Source organism: Protopterus annectens, chromosome 6.part0 (assembly GCF_019279795.1).
Source record: "Protopterus annectens isolate FY-2018-M chromosome 6.part0, PAN1.0, whole genome shotgun sequence".
NCBI lineage: Eukaryota > Metazoa > Chordata > Ceratodontiformes > Protopteridae > Protopterus > Protopterus annectens.
The window spans coordinates 189,450,747-189,476,751 of NC_056737.1; the positions used below are offsets into that span (position 1 = coordinate 189,450,747).

At 36.5% G+C, this 26,005-nt stretch overlaps 1 protein-coding gene across 1 annotated transcript in view; it reads right to left on the minus strand.

Annotated features, from left to right (window-relative positions):
* NEK9 (NIMA related kinase 9) overlaps window positions 1-26,005 on the minus strand; it is a 1,697,515-nt gene that overhangs the window by 494,886 nt on the left and 1,176,624 nt on the right. Inside the window, exon 17 of the mRNA XM_044073912.1 lies at window positions 2,285-2,458. Within this exon, the coding sequence (XP_043929847.1) occupies window positions 2,285-2,458 (174 nt within the window). The remainder of the gene's footprint in view (window positions 1-2,284; window positions 2,459-26,005) is intronic.

Here is a 26,005-nt window from a genome sequence, read left to right on the forward strand (position 1 = left end):
AAAATCCTCAGGGGGAGAAGCAGAAGGAATGGAATCTTCTGCATCAGAGTCCTCATAAGTAGGTATAGACAAATCCTGTTCATTAGAGGAGTCATAAGAAATAGAATCCTGTTCAGAAGATTCATAATCAAAGTCTTGCCTAGGCCTCTTAGAAGACGGGGGTTGGCTTCCCCTGATCAGAGTAATTAAATCTTCAGCCATTTTGATCATTTGTTTTTTAGGCATAGGGGCCTGCACATGTGGCCCAGGCATAATTGTTCTAGACATAGATTTAGATTTTGGCCTTAGTTTTGTAGGCCTGAAAACACCCTCAGAAGCTGGTGCCTGCACAGCGGCTCCGGACCCATCTAAGGTAGAGACATCCACGGGTTTCATAACTGAAGCATCTCGCGGCATACCGGACTCCGAATGGGTCTCAGTAGAGGCCTGCAAATCAGAAGTAGCGGGTATCAGGGGCTGCGAAAGCACCTCACTGAGAACTGGCTTAGGAGAAGTGTTGTCAGTTTTGGACCTCGACGGCCTGTCTCTGTCTTTTTCTTTGCGTTTTTTAGGTATTCCAGTAGTCGGATTGCTAACCGATGACATTTCTGGATAATTAAAGCGTGAGCCAAAATATTTAGAAGCAAAAATATACTGACATTTAATAGTGCGTTGATTAAATTTAGCACAAAACCGACAGCAAGGTACATTGTGGTCAGGGCCTAGGCAAGGAGTACAGTATAAATGAAAATCCTTATGAGGTATTTTCTTCCCACAAGTAATGCAATTAACTTTTACTGACATCGCTAAGGAGCAAGAAAAAGTTTCCCCAACGGGGTACTTAGCTTTTAGTTAAAGACTTCAGTTCTGAAACTCGAAAATGAAAATTTCAGGAGTCGGCCGACCGGCACTTGCGAACTGCTTCTGCTTTGGGCACCGCGCGGCAAGAAAGACTGATGTAATGGCGTCGGCTGCATGTTTTATACCTCTGATGACCTGACGTCATGGAAGAAGGGACAGCAACCGACGCAGGACCCAAGACTTTGTTAATCAGGCCGACTGAGGGCAATCTGCCAGCAGATTAACCAAATGTAATGACTGCAACACTGAAACATGAAGAACGTCCACTATCAGCAGACTCCAGCTCTGCTACAGCATTTCAGTTACCAATGTGAGATTACAAAATTCTGCCAGTAGTTTACCAAGCAGCAAAGAGTATCCTTCTGGCATCTAAGAGGAAACTCATCCACACATTGTGCCTTATCTTCTTCCTGAAGCTTGTCAAGAACGCAGACAGTCTGGCATCTGTTAATTTGTTCCCATTCATACCTGCTCATTCATGGAAGCATACAACCTTGATGCTCTTGAGTACATACATACATAGGTGATGAATTTTCAGTAATTTTGACTAATCTCCACGATTTCCAAACTTTCTTCCCAGTAAAGTTACCTACCAATTCATCCTTCTACATCATCCAATGTCACTGAAATGTTTACTTGTCCATCCTGAAGACTATGTAACTGGGTCAACACAAATCAACTCAAATATAAGAGCATATTATTGACAAAAAGGATTAGAGCCTGACCTGAAGGAACAATCAATATAATGAATGGAAGAAAAATGAAACCAGAAACTGGGTAAATGAAAGACAAAATGATGACCCAAATGAGGTACTTCTCAAAACTATGTTTATTCTACCAGCACTACAACATACACATTCAAATACATCTGTCATATAATAAGATAAAAACATCTGCCAAATTATACTGTTGCTCCTCTTAAATAAGTACATGGGTGAAGGCCATACTTTGATCTTGCCTACCAAGACAATAATTACTTTTTTATATTTTGCCATTACAGCTTAGCAATAGTAACTACAAGCTGCTAATATGCAATAATTGGAGGTTAATTTTAATACTAAAACTACTTTGCAAGCAGTTTTAGGATTGTGTTGTTTGTGCATATGCATTCAATTCCAAAAACTTGAGAAATGCAGTCATAAAATTCAACTGATAAAGACATTTGTGAGACCCTCCCTCTTTGGACGAAGAGAAGACTAGAAAGTAATAAACTCAGATATGTTAGACACTAAATAAAACAATAAATGCACCATGCTTTAACACATGCATTACATGCAGAAAAAGCAGGACAAAGTATGGTTTGGGGGCAACCTAACTGCAATTTATACAGTTAATTACAGCTGACAATCCAATACATGAACAGTAAGAGGAGAAACAGTGGGACAAATGGAAAACTCAACTGTCCAGGAAATTGGTTGTCAGACTCTGAAAACCAATAACTTACCAACAATGATGATGGTGTGCCAACCACAGCAAGAAAGGTCTGGGACATGGTGCAGAGATCCAAATATGGGTCGGGGCCACGATACACAGACCTCTGAGCCAGCCAATGGTCTGTCATTTGGGGTCATTCCCAGGCGTCCATTTCCACCATTACCCCATGCAAAAATATGTTTATCTGAAAAGTAAAACAGAGATTTAATACATGTACATATATACATACACATATGTGTAAACAACAAACAGCTCAACAAGAAAAAATTTCAGCCTGGTACTTTTTTTTTTTTTTAATACAGCACTAGATCTGAGTCAAAGAGAAAATATGAAAAACTACATAAGATTGAAAGTCAACCTGAACAAAGGCATTTTCAAGTGACACAGACTCCAGTACAGTCACACTCCAATAAATTCAAAGATAGAGAATTTCACAGACTTCCATAACAACAGATAACTCTTTAGGAAAATTCAGAGAAAAGGTGTAGTGTTAGTCCACTGTGATAAATAAATGGAATGTTAACTCAATTCAAAGGCAGTAGATTTTTAGCTGTCATTGGCCAGTTTGTTACTGTATACTTTATGAACAATGTTGGTGAGTGGTACAACATGCAGCTAATTAGCAAAAGTGAATATCTGAAGGTCTGCGATTTATAATGCGTCACTGTAGGTACCTTAAACTGCCACGTACAAGGTGTTACTACTGAGCACATAGCTGCCAACCATATAGCCCTAATGTCATGGATAAGCCAAGGGCCATTTTTGAAACAACCTCAGTGTCACTCTGGGGATTCAGACCACTAAGTATCATCATATACATGGTACACACATTCCCAGACAGTGATGCATATCATGTTTTAATGGCACATATAAAATGTCTGTTTTCACTAGTGATACATCTTTATGTATTAACAAAGATATGCAGACATAAGACACAATAATTTTGTGATTTACATAGCATTTTAAATGGTACAGCAATGGCCCCTGATACTGTTGAACTGTGAGTGGCTAGCCCAGGGACTGCATGACCAGTCATGCTTGAATGTATAACAAACCACTGATGTCAGTCATTGAAATATAAGAAAACAATGGGATGTTAATCTGAGAGGTAAACTGGAATAATTAATAGGCATGCAAATTAACCTCTGCTCTAAACTGTATCCTGCAGTACCAAGTTACCAAAAATGAATAAATTGCTTCCCCCAAGAATGTATTTATTTACAACTTGTTGACTAGGTCAGCCACACTAGACCAATGGCCTTTTTTCTGGGGGCACCCAAAATGGTGTTCATACTGACTAGGGGAAATTTGGCCAGGCACCCTACTCCTCCCAATGCTAGTTTTCGATATGTGTTTTGGGATCTTTTACATCCATCCAAGATATGATCAACACAAGCAGATGAGGCCTTGGTTTAACATCTCATCCAAAGGACACTGCACTCCAGTGTAGCCCTCCCCCCATATGCTGCACTGCAGTGTCAGTACTGGAAAATTAAACCAACTACTTGGCGTGGGATAGAACTCACAGCCTTCTGTACCAAGGGCAAAGTGTCTAATACCTGCTGAGCTACTGACACTGCAAAAGTACAACTAAGGTAGGACCAAAGAGCCAACTCACTCCCCTACCTCCCCCCTGAAACTATTACCACTAACTTCAATACTCACCTTATTCAAATCATCACCAACCTCGATTATAACACCACAACTACATGATCAACAACCTGCACCCAACTCCTCCCAATGCTAGTTTTATCATAAAACCATTTGCAACAGATAAAATCAAAAAACTGCTCCAAAAAATTAAAACCCACATATCTGACTGCAGAGTATCTTAAGATTTCTGCAGAAGCCATAGCTGCCACAGTTTCCATTCTTCTCAGCAGGTCAGTCTAGGAACAGTACATTCCAGCCACCTGAATAAGATCCTACATCCTACCATTACTTAAAGGGGGCAACTCTGAGGAACTACCTAACTACTGCCTAACTGCCATCCATCCATCCCTCTCAAAAGTCCATGAGAAATGAGTCTGTACCAAATGCTTCATTATCTCTTAGACAATGAAATTAACTTCCAAACACAACACGGCTTCAGACCCAATCAAGTACTGTAACAACATTTTTGGACTTCATGAACACTATGAACTTCAACAGAAACAACAGCAAAATAGTCTGTTCTAATCTGAGATCTCTCAAAAGCATTTGATGTGGTCTCACACAGCATACTCCTTCAAGAGCAAACTCACAGGCCTCTCAAAATGAGCCCTGCAATGTTTGAGCAGATATCTTTTAAAAAGACACCAAGCCATCAAATAAGAGTACAAACTACTCCTAATTTCATCTAGTTAAGGTAAGGGATGCCTCAGGGATTAATCTTACGGCCTCTGCTTCTCAAGATTTTCATAAATGACCTTCAGACAGCCTCTGATCGTGCCATGCTTGCACAACATTTATTTATTTGACATTTGTTTAGCGGGAAAGTCCGACAGGATATGAGCCCATTTTCAGTGGAGGCCAAGGGAGAAAAGCTACACAGTACACATAAAGAGACTTAAACTGAACAATGGTTACAAATATTGATACAATAAAGTAGTACAATATGTGAAATACAAAATAAGCAAAATATAAAGGCAAGCAATAAAACTGACCATACATTACATGCAAGGTAGGAAGAGAGTTACTAATGTGCATGTCATAAAAGCCACATACTTTTTTCTGGCAGGAGAACTAGATAGTAAATTTCAGTCAAATTCTGAGACAGAGAAAGATTAGTTTAAGAATATAAAGAAAGGACAACAGAATGTTAAGTAATTAAAGTGAGGTGAGGCTAGAAAGTAGGTAAAGCAGGAAGAGAAGTAGGATATATCAAGAGAGGGGAAGAAGGGAACAGAAGAGTATTAAGATGGCAAGGAGCATGGGCAGATCCAATTATTGGTTAGATGTTCTTTCAGCCTAGACTTGAAGGAATAGTAGTGGGGTATAAGTCTGATTACTTCTGGAATGCTATTCCATGATTTGGCAACACAGTGAGAGTACAGCCTAACCCCGTTAGATCATTGAGGTTTGTAAATAGAGCATAGGTCACGAGATGGGATATAATGTTGTAGTAGTGATGATGTAGTTTGTGAAAATGAGGAGTTGTACAGTAATTTGTGAGTTAATGTTAGTTGATTAAAGGTGGAAAGGTGGGGTAGTTTGAGGCAATTTAGGGACTTGAGAGCACAGCAATGGTGAGAGTAGTGGGGGCTTGCCCTGTGGAAAATTTGGCTACTTTACTATAACATTAACTAAGCTTTGCTTTGATGGAAGAGTGAAGATTGGTTAGGATATGTGAAGCATATAGAAGGGAGGGTAAGAGATAGGTAGTGGCAAGGGTTACTCTTGTGGAGTTGGAGATGAAATTCTTAGCCTTATACATCATGCCCAGTTGTGATTACTTTTTTTTTATGATGTTGCTGATATGTAAGTCAAACTTAAGATTGTTGTCAACAGTTACACCTAACAGTTTTGTATGTAACACCACATTAATTAAAGTATTGCTCCAAGAGGTACTAACAAAGTTAGAGGCATCTGGAGAAAAGTGTTTTGGTAAAAATAGGAGAAGTGTAATTTTTTTCTGGGTTAAGTAGCAAATGGTTGTTGGTGAACCAAGGTTCAATGAAACTGAATGCTTCTTGCGTTAAACTCTGCAGATGAGAGAGAGTCCTGACAGAGCAGATTAATGTAGCGTCATCAGCATATTGAATTAGGGTGGCTTGTTTGTTGGCAGTATTAAGATGGCTAATAAAAATGTTGAAGAGAAATGGACCTAGTACTGAGCCTTGGGGTACCCCAGTGCTAACAGGTGAGTAAGGAGGAAGTTAGAGTTCCATTTGACAGACTGATATCTGTTAGAGAGATAGCTAGTGAACCATTGTAAGTATGTTTTGGTCAAGCCCAGAAGAGATAGCTGGGATAACAGCTGGGGGTGGGAGAGAGTATCAAAGGCTTTGGATAGGTCTAAAAAAAGAGAAGAGACAAAATTTCCTGAGTCACAAGCTTTGTTGACAGTGTCAGTGAAGGACAGTAGAGGACTGACAGTGCTGTCTGCTGGTCTGAACCCATGCTGGGTAGGAAGGAGGTTCTGAAGAAGTTGCTTATGGATACAGTTTTCTAGAATTTTTGATAGCGGTGAAAGAATAGCAATTGGCCTATAGTTAGAGATTTCTGTGGAGGTGGCACCTTTGTGGAGTGGAAGGATGAAGGATTTTTTCCACAGTGAGAGGACATAAGACTCCTTGATGGGTCTATTATTGATTATTGAGACAGGGTAGGGAACTGGGTCAGCAGACATTTTTAGAAATTCATTAGGAAGACTGTCTGAAGAGGGGGAACATGGCCTGAGCTTGCACAGCAGGTATTTGATAAAGGAAGTAGAAACCGTTTGAAGGGAAAATGTGGAGTGACAGGTAATAGGAGGCTGAGAGAAGGTAGAGGGAGATGGAGGGAATTAGTTAGTGATGGAAACTATGCTATCAATGAAGCAAGAGTTAAATTGAGTTGCTACGTCAGGGGAGGTACTAACACAGGATGATTGGGGAGAGGACGGACTTCCAGGGTTTAGGATTTTTTGATAGTGTGCCAGAAGGTTTTTGGACTGGATTTGTGCTGATCTTGTGGCTTTGCATAGAACTGTTTTTTGTCTAAATTAACCTGTTTCTTTACCAGGTTACGCAGTGCTTTGAAATGCTGTAAATTACTGTGAGTCTTATGTTTTAGATAATTTGTCCAAGCCTCATCTCTTTTTTGCATGAGTGATCTGGTATACAGAGAAAGCCAAGAAGTATAGCTGGTTTTGACTATTTTCCTTCTGGTGGGAGCTAAACTGTCTAAAATGTTTAGGAATGTAGAATTAAATTGTTCAACTGCATCATCTAGTGGTAAGCATTTAAGGAAGGACCAACTGATGGAGTTTAGTAAATTTGTAGAGGCCTGCTGGATAAAGTTGGACAGGTTTCTTACTTGTAGGTGTGCTGTCTACATGAATGTGAAACAAGTCTAGCTGTACAGATGGGGTGGTGATCACTAAATGAGGTTGGAAGTGTTTTGGACTGAGAGAAATTGTTAGGATGGGAGACCAAAATCCAATTAATTATTGATCCATTTTGGTTAGTGGCACTGGTAAAGGCTGGGTGAGTAATTAGTTGAGAAAATTCAAACAGGTTTATGCTATCTATGGGAAATTTTAAATTAAGTTTCTGACAGTCAGTTTTGACATCACCTAATATTACTGTTTCTAGAGAGATATTTTGTGATAGTCATGATAGGATACTTTCCAGAGTTGCTAAGTTATTGCCAGGGGGGTATGTATAAATCTATAATGCAGAGACTTTTATTATTGTTTAATTTAAGGTAGGTGATCAATAGTTCGGCTTTGTCAAAGAAGGGTATGGATTGGTTGTGAGGGAAATAGAAGCAGTATATATTACTGCAACGTCACCTCCTTTTCTTTTAAGTCAGTCAGCTCTGAACATATTAAAGCCTGGGGGAGGTACTTTGGTATCCTCTGTGTGCGGTTTAAGGCAGATTTCAGTGATTACTAGAATATCAGGAGATTGTGCAGTCATCCAAGCATGCAACTCAGAAATTTTGTTCCACATGCTATGTGCAATTACTGAGATAAATTTAAGCATATTTTGTGTACTTGGAATATGGGTTGAAGATGTGGATTGTGAGGTGTTGAGACTAGGGTTAGGGTGGATGTCACCACAGAGCAGGTGGAATTTCAAGATTATGTAGTAAAGACAGGATTTCATTTTGGTTAAACTGTCAGTACATGTAATCTTAAACAGGTACAGCTGTGTCTGAAACAGTTTGGGTTTAAAGAACAGAATAATATCTATGTGAAAGAGATGAGAAGTGATGGGTAGGGAGTAGTGATGTGTGTTATCGGTGCAAGAGGTAGTGTCTGTAGGAGAGCTTAGAACAGGTTGGATAGGGACCAGATATGATGACAGTGAAGAGAAGGAGAAGAGCATTAGTGACAGGACAGTAAGTAGAATCATTTTACATTAGGGATGAATTGAGAGTTAATCAGACAAACTAAAGTGGATGATCTGAGGAGTAAAAAAGTTTGTAGAAATGAAGGAACGGGAGTAGTATGCAGATAGGGTGCTAATGTGATAAAAAGAATAACCTGAGACATGGAGTGTATGGGTGAGGAGGGTGGAGCTACTAGAGGAAGGGAATGATGGGGTGGAAGTGGTAGAGGAAAGGGTGTGGTGTGGACAGCTTTAAATGTAGAGGTAGAGGGGGTGGGAGGAATTAGGGGGCAGGGTAGGGGAGTGAAGTGAGCCCGTAGGGTGAACGAAGTAGGATGACACCCCAGACAACAAGAACCAGCAGGTAATTACTCAGAAAAAAACATCAGTGAGGCTGAAACTAATGTATTTAAGATGCTGGTAAAAGGGTCAGTTAAGTATTGGATGAAAAGTAGTAAGTTATACAAAGGTACATTTACAGTTTATAAAGAAAATCAGCTTAAGGGCATTTGGTAAACCACCTTAACTAAGCACAGTGGAATCAGAAACTGCTAAAAGTACAATTCTTAAGAAACCTAAGCTGGGAGGGGTGTTGGGGCTGTGCACACTACACAGATTGCAAGTACAACAAACATATTACATTAAAAACAACTATTCAAGCCAAACAACAATGTATATTGAAAAGCCGATTAAAGGAAAAAAAAACATTTACACACACTTTCTTATGTACAAAGTGTTATGGCAGCTTTGCAGAGAGCTTGCAGGTGAATTTTGTTGAAGCCACATGTTTAAAATCATCCCGGGGGCACCTTGTAGTTTAGATATTGGGGGGGGGGGGGGTAGCAGAATTTCTTATGTATAAAGTGCTATAGCAGGTTTGTAGACAGCTTGCAGGTGAATTTTGTTGAATCATGAGTGTTTAAAAACACCTTGTAGTTTAAAGATGGGGGGGAAGCAGAAACGTTCTTATGCAGACAACTCAACTTTCATCTGTACAGTAAAAAATCTTATCTCACCGCAAACAAAAAAAAAACCTTGAGAATCATTTTCTGACATTGTCTTAGCTTAATAACTCACAACTCATGTTAAATCTCTTCAAGAAACCAAATTACTCTCCTTCCATTCCCAAATGATGCAAACCAAGAATTGAGCATCACTTCATTAAAACACAGAACCAAAGAAAAAGTGAGCCAAAGCCAACAATAAACAAAATGAAAAGTCTTGAAGAATTTCAAGTAATCACCAGCCAAGAACACTTTATTTGTAAAAAAATCCTTAACACTGAAGTTATACAGAGTGTTTTCGTCCGAGTACCACCCAGACTTCTTCAGAAATAAAACAGTTAACACAATAATGATTACACATTTATACCCTAAACTTAATTAACAATTAAGGCAATTAACTTTTAAAATCACTCAACAATTGATTGTTGGTTCCATAAAAATGGGGAATGAAATATATAAATAAAAAATGTGTGTTTCATTTCATTACATTATAAAACTATATATGTATACAAACATTTAAAAACAATAAACATGTGATAGATGTTGTAAATATAATAAATATAATTTAAAAACATAAAGAAATAGATACAATACAATAATTTACAATTTAGTTGATTTCAATTTGAGAAGTGGTAAAATGGAAATTGAATCATTTAATCCTGGGGTTCTATTGGCTTCCAATTTAATTTGCCAAAGAGTCTCTCTGTGCTCTAATTTAATTTCCCAGGGCCCCCCCCCTAATGTCCTTAGAAACCATTTCAATTACAAAAAAATGAAACTGAGCATTACTACATACTAATGTATGCCTATAAAGTGCATTAGTTTTGTTTTTCTTACTAACATCATTAATATGTTCGTAAATTCTTCGTTTAAAATATTGCTCGGTTTTACCCACATAAAATGCATCACAACATCTACATATAACAATACAGACCAGCCCTTGTGAATTACAATTACAATAATTATTAGTACTAATAGTTATCCCTCTAGACTGTAAAAATAATTCTTCACCTTGTAAAATATATCTACATTGATTACAGGCACCACATTTAAAGGTCCCTTGTCTTCTGAATGAGAAAGTACTCGAGTTAGCAGCTTGTTCTAATGCATTTTTAATATTCTGTCCCTTCCTGTATACAACTTGGAGGGGTTTATTTTTAAACATGTCTAAGTCAGTAAATTCTGAAAATCTCTTCCATTCACTATTCAAAATAGTCCTAATTTGATGTGCGTTATTACTAAAATTGGTAACAAAATCTCTACTAAAATCAACCTGACTATTATTCCGTGTAGGACCTACTGAATAGGGAAACAAACCTTTACCAAGTACTGGTGAGAATCTATCATTTCTCCATACAATAACTGGTTGTTGTATGTCAAGAATAAGATCTAAAGGGTATCCTCTGTCCTTAAACATTTCCTGCAAAGTCTGGCATTCCTTAATAAAATCTTGATCTTGTGATGTCATACAACTGACACGGACATATTGTCCTTTAATTATACTCTTTTTCTGAGACATGGGATGATCACTTCCATAACTAATATAAGTATTAGAAAATGTAGGTTTTTGATAAACCACAGATTTGAATCCATTGTCAATACAAGATACAGTTACATCTAAATAGTTAAATGAAAATGTTGAAATGTGTTGAGTAAACTGGAGGAAATTAGTATTCTAAGTGCTTCTTCCATCCTAAAGAGGAAAATGTTTTGTTGAAACAGTTATATTGTAATCATGAGGTTTGTATAATGGAACCCGATAAAGATGGCGGAATAGTTCTCATGGATAAAAATGTTTACAAAGAAAAAATGTTTTCTTTGTTAAATAATGAATGTAGATACAGTTCAGTATCAATGTAGCTTATAAAAAAATTGATTTGGCCCTAAAGGATCTTTTTGACCAAGGGGTCATTGATTCACAAGTATATTCTTTTTTAACAAATAATTGTCCTAGGGTACCAACTATATCTGGCATACCCAAGGTCCACAAGAATGTTGACAACCCCCCATTTAGACCTAAAGTGGCTTCTGAAGGTTCCAAGGTGGCTCCTATTGCCAAATTTTTGAACTGGAAACTAAATACTCTGTGGGGGGGATGTTCACATATTCTTAAGGACTCTTGGGACTTTTTAGCCAAAATTAAACCAGATTATTGTGTTGATGGACTTATTTTTCTCTGCACAGATATAGTGGACTTGTTTTCAGTTATTCAACATGATACAGGGTTATCATGGTTGGAAGAAGCACTTAGAATGCGTCCTAATATTTCTGAAAATTATGTCTTTCTTTGTTTAGAACTAGCTGATTTGGTACTTAGAAATAATTTTCCGTTTTTTGAAGGATAGTTTTTTCAGCAAGAACAAGGTGTTGCTATGGGAGCTAGTTGCTCCCCTACTTATGCAGATATCATCCTATTTGTTTCGGAGAAAAAGTTTATACACGATTGTATATATGCACAATACTGGAATTTATATGTTCGCTACCTGGACGATATTTGTATTTTTTGGACATCTGATATGTTTCAACTGGAACAATTTATGTTATATTTGAAACAAACTACTAATTTCCTCCAGTTTACTCAACACATTTCAACATTTTCATTTAACTATTTAGATGTAACTGTATCTTGTATTGACAATGGATTCAAATCTGTGGTTTATCGAAAACCTACATTTTCTAATACTTATATTAGTTATGGAAGTGATCATCCCATGTCTCACAAAAAGAGTACAATTAAAGGACAATATGTCCGTGTCAGTTGTATGACATCACAAGATCAAGATTTTATTAAGGAATGCCAGACTTTGCAGGAAATGTTTAAGGACAGAGGATACCCCTTAGCTCTCATTCTTGACATACAACAACAAGTTATTTTAGGGAGAAATGATAGATTCTCACCAGTACTTGGTAATGGTTTGTTTCCCTATTCAGTAGGTCCTACATGGAGTAACAGTCAGGTTGACTTTAGTAGAGCTTTTGTTACCAATTTTAGTAATAATGCACATCAAATTAGGACTATTTTGGATAGGGAATGGAAGAAATTTTCAGAATTTACTGACTTAAACGTGTTTTAAAATAAACCCCTCCAAGTTGTATACAAGAAGGGACAGAATATTAAAAATGCAATAGAACAAGCTGCTAACTCGAGTACTTTCGCATTCAGAAGACAAGGGACCTTTGAATGTAGTGCCTGTAAACAATGTAGATATATTTTACAAGGTGAAGAGTTATTTTTACAGGCTAGAGGGATAACTATTAGTACTAATAATTATTGTAATTGTAATTCAAAAGGGCTGATTTACATTGTTATATGTAGATGTTGTGATGCATTTTATGTGGGTAAAACCGGGCGACATTTAAAAAGCAGAATTTACGAACATATTAATGATGTTAGTAAGAAAAACAAAACTAATGCACTTTATAGGCATACATTAGTATGTAGTAATGCACAGTTTCATTTTTTTGTAATTGAACTGGTTTCTAAGGACATTGGGGGGGCACCTGGGAAATTAAATTAGAGCACAGAGAGACTCTTTGGCAAATTAAATTGGAAGCCAATAGAACCCCAGGATTAAATGATCCATTTCCATTTTACCACTTCTCAAATTGAAATCAACTACATTGTAAAGTATTGTATTGTATCTATTTATGTTTTTAAATTATATTTATTATATTTACAACACATATCAAATGTTTATTGTTTTTAAATGTTTGTATACATATATAGTTTTATAATGTAATGAAATGAAACATATTTTTTATTTATATATTTCATTCCCCCATTTTTATGGAACCAACAGTCAATTGTTGAGTGATTTTAAAAGTTAATTGTCTTAATTGTTAATTAAGTTTAGGGTATAAATGTGTAATAATTATTGTGTTAACTGTTTTATTTCTGAAGAAGTCTGGGTAGTACTCGGACGAAAACGATCTGTATAACTTCAGCGTTAAGGATTTTTTACAAATAAAGTGTTCTTGGCTGGTGATTACTTGAAATTCTTCAAGACTTTTCATTTTGTTTATTGTTGGCTTTGGCTCACTTTTTCTTATGTTCTTGGTCTTATGGAGCCGCTTGTAGAATTCAATTCACCCTTACAGAGCCCAAGTGATGTCAGGGGCCATGAAATGGATGAACTACGTAATATTTCCAGCCATTTATCTCAGCTGATGGATCTCCTAACCCCGAATGGTTGTGGGGCTACGACTTTACTATCCAACCTCATCTTGCCTGGAAATCAGGAAGTTTAACTACGTCGAGAACGCCAAGTGAATTAAGCGGTGGCCGTTAATGTTAACAGTCAGAATGAACAAACTTTGGACAATACTCCTGTTTTGCGACCAGAAGAAGTGGTTAATTTGACCCAACAGAGTAATACAGCGACTGGAGAGGCCGTTGGTTCTACACAATAGGATTTTAATGAATGGTTACAGCAGAAGCGGATATTTCTTAACCGTAGACCTCAACCAGTACATGCTGAAAATACGGACACTTTCAGAGTAAGCCTTGACAAATTGCATGAGGCTTTGACTACATTTAAAGTTTTAAAAATTGAAAATACTTATTTGGGGGAATGTGTTAGATAGGGATAGTGCCCAAGGGTCTTAGAATTCATAAATACCCTAATAATGTTACAGTGGGCACTGATTTTTATAAAGAATTGATGACTATATTTGATAGATGTGGAATTGAAATTCTCAAAGCTATGATACGTAATAATGAACGAGAAATTAATGTTTTAAGAGAACATATAGATGCATTGAATACCGTTATTAAGAATGACCTATTGTTTGGTGTACAAGCAGAACGTAACAAATATTTCAGTATTAGAATTACTATAGACAGAAAATGTGAGGATATATTGAACAGAAAATGTAAGAAATTAGATAGACATTTAAGGGAATACAGTGAGGGTAAACAATACCCACTACCTAGGTTTCAATATAATGCGGTATCTGCTAGTAGAACATATGCACAGGCTCTACAAGATTTTGAACCATTGGAATCTAACAGGGCCAAAACATCTACAACTGAGGGGCATGAAGCACATTATGATAATGTGGGATATGTTTCCCCTCGTAGATCAGAAAGACTCGGACCAAAAAATTATAATATACATTTTCATCAGGCCCCCCCCCCCAACAGAGGGGAGGGGGCAGCAGGCGAACTTACAGGTAGATGCTTCTACTGCTAGTTTATCTAGTACACATAATGGTAATCACATTGTAAACCTGCAAGGTTTTCATATTTTTAATTATAGTTCTTTGGAAGTTACCCAATAATTTTTTAGTCTTTTTACTAAAGGGTTTAAATATATACCCCGAAAAAATGGTTATTTATCACAAGTTATTTTAACATTAAATTATTTATCAGGAAATTAAATTTAGAACATTTTTTCTAAGGAAATGGTTATACTTTTAACATGGATGTAACCCGAAAGAGTAGTACCTTTAACCCACAGTTACATCCTCAGTTAAAGAATTTGGAAAGTGTACTAGAAGGGGAAATAAGAAAATTATATAAAAACTCATCTAATATGCGTATTAATCACAATTTGACTAAAGAGGAAAATGTTTTGTTGAAACAGTTATGTTGCAATCATGAAGTTCGTATAATGGAACCCGATAAAGGTGGCAGAATAGTTCTCATGGATAAAAATATTCACAAAGAAAAAAATGTTTTCTTTGTTAAATAATGAATGCAGATACAGTTCAGTATTTATTAATGAGATCAATGTAGCTTATAAAAAATTGATTTGGCCCTAAAGGATCATTCTGACCAAGGGGTCATTGATTCACAAGTACATTCTTTTTTAACAAATAATTGTCCTAGGATACAAACTATATTTGGCATACCCAAGGTCCACAAGAATGTTGACAACCCCCCATTTAGACCTATAGTGGCTTCTAAAGGTTCCAAGGTGGCTCCTATTGCCAAATTTTTGGACTGGAAACTAAAGACTCTGTGGGGGGTTGTTCACATATTCTTAGGGACTTTTGGAATTTTTTTAGCCAAAATTAAACCAGAATATTGTGTTGGAGTTATTTTTCTCTGTATAGATATAGTGAACTTTTTTTCAGTTATTCCACATGATACGGGGTTATCATAGTTGGAAGAAGCACTTAGAATGCGTCCTAATATTTCTGAAAATGATGTCTTTGTTTAGAACTAGCTGATTTGGTACTTAGAAATAATTTTCTGTTTTTTGAAGGACAGTTTTTTCAGCAAGAACAAGGTGTTGCTATGGGAGCTAATTGCTCCCCTACTTACGCAGATATCATCCTATCTGTTTGTGAGAAAATGTTTATACACGATTGCATACATGCACAATACTGGAATTTATATGTTCGCTATCTGGACGACAATTGTATTTTTTGGACATCTGATATGTCTCAACTGGAACAATTTGTTATATTTGAAACAAACTACTAATTTCCTCCAGTTTACTCAACACATTTCAACATTTCCTTTAACTATTTAGATGTAATTGTACCTTGTATTGACAATGGGTTTAAATCTGTGGTTTATCGAAAACCTACATTTTCTAAAACTTATATTAGTTATGGTATTGATCATCCCATGTCTCAGAAAAAAAATATAATTAAAGGACAATATGTCCATGTCAGTCGTATGATATCACAAGATCAAGATTTTATTCAGGAATGCCAGACTTTGCAGGAAATGTTTAAGGACAGAGGATACCCTTTAGATCTCATTCTTGACATACAACAAGTTATTTTAGGGAGAAATTATAAGATTTCTCACCAGTACTTGGTAAAGGTTTGTTTCCCTATTCAGTAGGTCCTACACGGAATAACAGTCAGGTTGATTTTAGTAGAGCTTATGTTACCAATTTTAGTAATAATGCACATCAAATGAGGACTATTTTGGATAGGGAATGGAAGAGATTTTCAGAATTTACTGACTTAGAAGTGTTTAAAAATAAACCCCTGCAAGTTGTATACAAGAAGGGACAAAATATTAAAAATGCATTAGAACAAGCTGCTAACTCGAGTACTTTCTCATTCAGAAGACAAGGGACCTTTAAATGTGGTGCCTGTAATCAATGTAGATATATTTTACAAGGTGAAGAATTATTTTTACAGGCTAGAGGGATAACTATTAGTACTAATAATTATTGTAATTGTAATTCACAAGGGCTGGTCTACATTGTTATATGTAGATGTTGTGATGCATTTTATGTAGGTAAAACCGAGCGAAATTTAAAACGCAGAATTTACGAACATATTAATGATGTTAGTAAGAAAAACAAAACTAATGCACTTCATAGGCATACATTAGTATGTAGTAATGCTGAGTTTCATTTTTTTATAATTGAAATGGTTTCTAAGGACATTAGGGGGGCCCCTGGGAAATTAAATTAGAGCACAGAGAGACTCTTTGGCAAATTAAATTGGAAGCCAATAGAACCCCACAATTAAATGATTCAATTTCCATTTTACCACTTCTCAAATTGAAATCAACTAAATTGTAAATTATTGTATTGTATCTATTTATTTATGTTTTTAAATTATATTTATATTATATTTGCAACACCTATCAAATGTTTATTTTTAAATGTTTGTATACATATATAGTTTTATACTGTAATGAAATGAAACACACATTTTTTATTTATATATTTCATTCCCCCATTTTTATGGAACCAACAGTCAATTGTTGAGTGATTTTAAAAGTTAATTGTCTTAATTGTTAATTAAGTTTAGGGTATAAATGTGTAATAATTATTGTGTTAACTATTTTATTTCTGAAGAAGTCTGGGTGGTACTCGGACGAAAACGCTCTGTATAACTTCAGTGTTAAGGATTTTTTACAAATAAAGTGTTCTTGGCTGATGATTATTTGAAATTCTTCAAGACTTTTCATTTTGTTCATTAAAACACAGTCAAATTCAGCAAGTTACTTGCACCAAACTACTTGATGATAACTTAAAAGTCTGACTTATGCTAATAGGTAGTAGTAAAAAAGACATATCAGATACTTGACTGGGACCCTATACCACATAAATTTCTCACTGAAGACAAAACTAAACCTCTGTCTATCTGCTTCCAATATTATTTTATGCCTCACCCATACTCAATAACCTGCACCCCAAAGTGACTACTAAACTACAGCAATGCTACAATAAAATTGCCAAATTTGCATGCAACTTTCCTTATAGTCTCAACATTGCATATCCTTTTAAAAACTCAAAAGGCTGGAAATTGCTCAACAACTGAGCTATACTCAACTACTTATGGCACACAATCTTGCCTTGAAACCAAATAAACATACCAGTCTACAAATATTGTTATACCATACATACAAACAAGAAGTCCATGACATACATACAAATCCTTACTAGGCATACACAAAGCAAACAAAAGTACCTACATGGCAACCCAATCTCCACAATATGGATCTTGCTCCCTCTAAACCTAAAGTTCAATGACAACCTTTTCTCATTGAAAACATAGCTGAAAATCTACCTAACAGACCCATGGCTATGCATCTGTGACAACCCAGTATAATCCCAAGATCCCCCCTTCCTTTACTTTACCTCTCTGACTCTGTCACCTACCCTGGCAAAATATAAGCCTACTGAGGTAATCAAGAGAGTCTCTTGTGAAAATTAATTATACATGATAAAAATATTTTGTAAATAATTCTATCCAATGACTACTAACTCTAATTACATTGGAATTAACTATACTCACTTAAAATACATTTTCTAACCCTGATAATGATGATGGTTGTAGGCCTGAATATCCCTATAAAGAGTGAATAAGTAAAAGTCCTGAGCATTCAGAAGCCATGTAGTTGAGACACTGGTATGTCCTTAAGGGGTAATTTGTATATATCCCATGGGCCACTACAGGTTTAAGGTATTACACAGTGAATTCTCTAGCTTGCCATATTCTTTCCTGCAATTTTTATTCAATGGCTCATCTGTGTAACCTTTTTATCCTTTGCTTGGATGTTGTTTGGGATATTTGCAGGCCCGTTAATGTTTATGGGCATCAGCTGGGTTTTAAGCCTTATGTTTCTAAAGTATAGTCTAAGCTGTACTGACAAGGTCATAAAAAGTCCAGAACATGGCATATCTACAGCTAGTGGTGGTTAGTTTTACTGGGCTGAACATAGCCGCAAAACTAAAAGTTGTGGACATTCAGAAACCATGCAGATGAAACACTAGTGAGTCCTTAAGGGATCATTTGCACATATCCCATGAACCTCCACTACAGGAGGTTTAAGATACTGCACAGTGAAGACTCTAGCTTGGCTGAATCTTTCTTGCAGTTTGTATTGAATGATTTGTGTAACCTTTTTAGCCTGTGTGTGTGTATGTACAGACACACACAGATGTAAATACAAATGTGTATGTGTGTGTGTATATATAAATATACATATATATATATATATATATAAATATATATATATATATATATATATATAAATATATAAATATATATATATATATAAATATAAATATATATATATATATATATAAATATATATATATATATAAATATATATATATATATATATATATATATAATATATATATATATATATATATATATATATATATATATATATATATATATATAAATATATATATATATATACACACACACACACACACACACACACACACCCACACACACACACACACACACACACACACACACACAGAGGTAATGTATGTGCACATTTATATGTAACTGCAGCCCCATAAATGAGCCCAACACTTGAAATCTAGAAGACACACTACAAATGATGATGGGTAATGGGAGAAGACACTATCACTTGTCTAATACTTCATCCTACACCAGATGATTACATGTATGAGCACACATTTGTCGCAGATAGACAAAGAGCATGGAGAGATTTCATGACACAGCTAATGCACAGCCCTGCATCTCCTACAGAGACCACTACAGGCCAAAGTGCACTGAATAAATGATATGCTTGTACAGGAACACACAATCTCTATAACACCCTGCTAAGCCTGTAAATGACAATGACATTCAGAAGGCAGACATGTCAGTCATTAACTGTAATACGACAACAGAAATACTACATATATACTTTTGTACAAGTCAAACACATGGATAAGGTAAAGAAAAACTCCACCTTAAAACTCAAAAAAACATATTTTTTCACTGTATCTTTATTTTTGAGCTATTTTAATGCCTCTAAATCACTCCAAGTACTTCTTTCATCATTTTAATGCGTTTCCTTAAAAATGGCGGATGATGGGGCCTGCCTTGGTAATGTGATCTTGTTTTCTTGCTTTCCTAGAATACATTTCAAATTCTCTTTTCTGAGTCTTGCTAGACTTAAGGAAGTGGTGCTGTTTTTTCATGCCATTAAGATGAATGGCAGGACTGTGAAGCACTGTCATCTAAACACATCTTCTGTAACAGAGTTTCTATTTTTCCCTGACTAAGCCTCATTTATGTGTCTGTCAAAGCTTGTTGTATGCTATATAGTGGTTAGCTACTTCCAGCAAAAGAAAGTAGGTAGATAACAGGTTTTTGTAAAGAAGTCTTTTGTAGGCCTAAAAGAATTGACAGACCTTCCTCCACACACTCATGCTGAGGTGTGAAAACTATCACTGCATAAATGATCCTTGCTGTATCACAAGTAGTAGAACTCCAAACTAAGTCGGTCTACTACTGCCCAATGCCTTCAGTGGGAAGTTAAATTCTCTCTCATAAATGATGCAGAATTAAAATGTGCTTTACTAGATCCTTAATTACTTCTGTCATGTTCACCCTCCTTTTTTTCTCTTTCTTATTTATTTATACTTTAGTAACCAGGAAAGTGAACTGGTCCCAGGACCCTTTTTAGCCATGACTTGAGCTACATTGGCAAAGATAGTAATGTCTTTCAGCTTTTCCCGGTTAGGGGTCGCCACAGCGGAACTCCGGTCCACTAATGATTGGCAGTGGATTTTTACAGTGCTGAGGTGCCAGCCCGACGCCCAACCTTCAAAAAAGGCACACCCATTTACGCACGCACCTACCTGCATGTCTTTAACGTCATTCGACCATGGGGAGGACATGCAGACTCCACACAGAAGGCGCTCAAGCCAAGAATCAAACAGGAGAACCTCTTGCTGTGAGGTGAGGATGCTAACCGCTGCACCACCGCGGCCTTAGCTACATTGGCAAAGATAATAACAAGTATTAAATGTGCTTAGCAGTACAAAGAAAAAAAATACGGACAAAGACATTGACCAAGACTGCATGTGCAACACAGCCAATGTGCGACAACGACCAAGTAAATTTATTAGAATGTATACATTAATAATGCTCAGCTCTACTATGTTGTTTATTCTAAATAAGGAATTGTATGCACTCATACTGCACATACACATACACACACATAATATATAGTATGTGGGTGTGTATGTTTGCATATGAAGTACATATGTACAAAAACATATGATTGTGTGTGTGTGTGTGTGTGTGTGTGTGTGTGTGTGTGTGTGTGTGTACACATATATATATAAACAGAGAACTAGATTATATGTGTGTGTGTGTGTGTACTTCATATCCTTTCAAGAAAAACAAATCAAAATGGAAATTTTGTGTAACTGTATATGTGTGTCTACTCAAAGACACACACACTGAAATATGTGTGTGTGTAAAAATGTATGTAGCATGTAAAGTATGTGGGATGCAGTACTGTGTTTAAATGCACATGAATGACTGTGTATGTGTGTGTGTGTGTGTGTGTGTGTGTGTGTGTGTGTGTGTGCGCATGTGCAGCATTTAAACACAGTTAAGTACTTCTGATTTCCTTTTATTAGTGTTATTAACTTAAGGGCACATAGTAAATGTATGTTAAAGTAAATTCAACTGTATATTACGGCTGTCATCAATTGTCACAATTTCCATTGTGGACTACAAAATGCCCATGCACTCTAACAATGTAAGGACTCACTTAAAATGGATCTGTGTGTATCAGAAATGCATCTTCGTCTGGAAGGATGCCACAAGAAAGCATAAAAGACCTTTTTATGTACTGTATCAGTGCACCTAGTTAAGAGTTGCCACCTGTCTCTCTCTCTCTGCAGTTCTGGCCTGTGTGTGTGTGTGTGTGTGTGTGGGGGGGGGGGGGTGGAAATGGTAAATGCATTGATACTTTACAAGAAAAAATATTTTCTGACTTTTATCTAAATGTCACAGAAATCTCTGATACTACATTTAAGTTATCTTAACACAAACTATTATAAACAGCCAACATTTGAAGTTTAGCACTTCAATACTGTGCTGCTTATGTAAATTTGTCAGAAGAGTTGATAATTGCCTTTAAACCCTAACTGATCTATAACTGCTTTGTTTTGCTATGAAAGGGGAGTGTCAAGTTCTCTTCTCTGCAATAAAAACAGTGGAAGACAGTTCCACAGCTTTCTGTCTCTTTTATATCAGCCGCTGTGTTCCTGACATTAGCAGGATTACTCGACCATCTAAGACTGACAGCAGTACCTGACAAGGGTAAACTACAGACTTAACTGTGTCTATGATAAGTCATGCAAGTAAAGATGAACTCTTCTGCAAAGTATGTGAGAAGTATGCGGGTGGCACAGTGGTGCAGCTATTAAAACTGATGCATCACTGCAAGAGGTTCTCTGGTTCAATTCTCGACTGGAGTACTTTCTGTGTGGAGTTTTCATGTTCTCCCTGCATTCACGTGGGTTTCCTCCAGGTACTCCAGTTTCCTCCCACATTCTAAAGACATGTGTCTGGAGTATTGTTCCATGGGCCTCCACTGAAAATAGGCTCTGTCCTAGTTGGACTTTCCCAGTCAACAAATGTTAAATAAATAAATAAAAGTTGAGCTTAAAAATGTAGGTGGGCTTTCCCTTCCTTTGACTCCAATGCAAGGAAATAAAAGTTTTAAAAAATACAAGCTACCTATACAATGCTGGAACCATATTGTAGTGAGAAAAGAAACCTAAAGATTTCATTAAACTGTAGGAGAGGGCAGAGTTTTCCTTTAAAGGCAATTTTTGAGATCAAAATTATTAAAATGCACTGACTGGTCTACAAGTCTAGATGTTAAAATGAGCATGTGCTTTGAGTTAAGCTAGTAATGCTTGGCACTGCAATAAAATAAGGTTTCTCATTCATTCAATGGTTATCCATTTTATTCTAATCAGCATAGATATTTAAATAAAGTGGGGCAACGAGACAACCACTAAATGAGTAAAGCAGCAGCCCATTTAATCCCTCTGTCTCATATAGTAACAGGACATGGTAAGTTAATTTGTATTCTGTTACTATGTGAGGTAAGCATTTTTTTCTTTTGTTATAATTATAGTAACTGTAACTGAATGGCAGCAGCAAATTGAAATACAATACTGTTTTCATTATATAAATTGGGTGGAGGCAGTAAATGACAGCAGCAAACTGAAAAGCATTACTGGTGCTATTACAGTGATCAGGGTTGGAGGATCTGAATAACAACAGCAACATGAAATACATTACTGCACCATTACTGTGACCATGGAAGCAGCACGTCAATGAGTGTAGCAAATTGAAAAACATTACTACAGCTGTCATTCACCCCCCCCCCAGCAATCAGGGCTGGGGATGTGAATGACAGTATCAAAATGAAACACATTACCACTGCCATTACTGCAATCAGGCAGTGAAAGAGAGTAGCAAACTGAAATACATTACCTCAGTCATTACAGTAATCGGGGTGGTAATCATAGCAGTGACTGACAAAAGCAAACAATCATTGAAACCAGGGTGGGGGTGTGAATAACAGCAGTAAACTGAAAAACATAACTGTTGTCATAGTAACTAGGGCTGTGGTGTGTGTGAATATCAGCAACAAAAATGGGTTTGTAAACATTAATAGAAAAGAAAGCAAACTGTAATAGGCTTCCATTGCTGTGGTGGTGCTGCGGTAGCGTTGTCGCCTCACAGTAAGACGCTGTCCGGTTCGATTCTCCGCGAGAACGTCTTCTGCGTGGAGACATGCGTGAATGGGCGTACCTTCGTTGAAGGTTGTGCGTCAGGCCTGGCAATCCGGTACTTAAAAATCAACTGCCAATCATTAGCGGACCGGAGTTCCGCTGTGGCGACCACTAACCGGAAAATCCGAAAGACACAAACAAAACACATGCATTTTCTTTATAACAATTTTCATTCACTCTATTACATAAAATGTTAAATTCCTGTATTCCCCTTAACCGAACTTCTGCTAAAACACTGCTCTGCATGTATTGATTTCACAAATTCCATTTACTTCTTTGAAATTTGATCTTTCCCTTTTTAAAGGCTTCTCCCTCCTGTTCTTTTAACTCCTTCACAATATCCAGAATTTCCTTTATGTTGGGAACAGATTATGACTTTTTCCATTTTTTAGTAACTGTTTATGGTAGCCAAGAACACTAAACCTTACTATGTCTAAAAATTCCCAGCATATATCCCACTTCAAAAGAATCACTTCCTTAGTAACAACCACTGTTGCTCCAACATTCCTGCCAAAGAACTCTGTAGGGATTTTTTTTTAAAAATTGCCACCTCATTACATTCCCAAAGATTAGACCCAATTATCTTTCTTTCTCCCATCACACCTCCAGCATTTTATCTGAAGAAATATATTCTTGAAGTCTAACTGGAGTATCAAAATTCTAATGTAAACCCTACTATGCAAAAATCTTAAACCTTCTAGACTATGCTGCATACTTGGGAGCTTTATGAAATTCCTCCTATCATTCCTTCATAAACTGCCTTCCCATTCTTTTTTCCCAATCTTTTAGAACATCCTCTGATTGAATCTTATAAGTTATCATACAATATTTTATATCCCCTACTAACTTATCCTTTTTTAAAAAGCAGCTTCTGTCATAGACTCAACTAAAAATTCAACCAGACTCCCCATCGCCTTCTCTTTGCCTACACTTTATGAATTTCTGCTAGGGAAAGCAATGTCTTGCATGCAGTCCAAACACCTGCTTAACCTAATCAGACTCCGTTCCTGTTTCCTCCCAGTACCTTGGTTCCTTTACATTAATTTCCTCCAGTAACTCTAGTCCATCTTGCAATTTTATTTTACATCCCTAGTTGCAGACATGACTATTGATAAAATATCCTTTCTCCACTCCTGTGCTGACTTAGTTCTTAGAACACCTTCTGCTACTTCATGAATGTAATATCATGTATGATTCTTGTTAGTTTTCTTAAGAACCTGCATCCAAATACCTAGTCTCCGTCTGTCTTGAACCCCCCCCCCCCCCCCAGCCACCATATCACCATTCTTTTCCATTTTGATTTACAGTCTGGTTAAGTTGTCTATATAAGCCTTAACTGTGCAGCTTTAAAATACCACTTCAAATCAGTTAACACTAAATCACCTTGTTCTATGGACAGAATACACTTATCCCACTTAACTGTTGACCAATTCCCCACCCAAATAAATTCCTTCAACTCTTTAGTAATTATCTATAACTTTTCTTTTGCTTGATAAAAATATGCCTTACCAAACTAAAGAGACAAATATTTTTTATTGCTTGTATCTTACTATCCATAATCAAGAGCTTTTAGTTTCTCAATTTTTGTATTAGCTTTTTAGTCCCTTCTCACATATCTTTATCTGCCATAACAGAATCATTTTTAATCCAGACAGCTAAACACGCCCATCTCATCAGAGCCCCATAAATAACTGGTTAACATATTTATGCATCGGTACATAGTTTTATGCTAGTCTTTGTTTTATCTTCATTACCTTGATATCCACCCCCCCCACAAAAAAATGAAACAGTCTCAAAATGTTCCACAACACAAAAATGTTCTTTTGGGGATCTGTCAAGTACAAAATAACATAATCTTCCAATAAAGCTAACTCTTGAGTAATGTAGCAGTTATACCCTTGAATTTGTGAATCACTTATTTTTTGTCAAGATCTCTTAACATAAAAACAAACTGTACAGAAAGAGGACATCCTTGCCATGTTCTTCTGTTCAAACACAGCTTACCAGAGAAGAACCTTGCCAGCTTAATTCTCATCTGTGATCCCTCATATAGCCTCCTTATTAACCCTATTATTCTGTCGATGAATGTAAATGATACTATTGCTCTACTCATAAAATCCCAATGATTCTACTGAATGCCATCTTTGCATCAAGACATGGCAACAGCAGAGGTATTTTCTTACACTCTGCTTCGTTCTGGATCATTATTTTTCTGTTTTTTATACCTCGCTAGTGTGTTTTCTGCCTGAACGCCAATTTTTCGGCGTTTATTGTGATTTATAAGCTTGTACTTATCTGCGTTTGTACTTACCTGACGGCCTGCACTTTTTAAAGTCTTTTTTTTTTTTAAAGTTTAACTGTTCTAGGCTACACACTAAAGTGCGTTAGCCTTTCTGTGCATTTAAAGAAAGTCGTTTTATCTGTATCACTGTATTTCCTACTGTTTTCTGCCTTCTAAAAAGAAAAAATATATATATATATCTTTGCTTTTCCCACCTTCCTATACTAGTGTAGTCCAGTTTTCAGGCTAGTGCTGAATTCAGGACTGTGTTTCAGGTTTCTGAGTTGCCCATACCTTACTTGGATAGCAGAAAGTTTCACTGTTCACCTGTGAGAGAGAGGAGCTTTGAGCAGCCTATCTATCCCTGGAGGAGTGGTCCCAGCCCAGAAGTTTGTAGTTTATTGGCCATTTTGGGCTAATTCCTACCTCTTT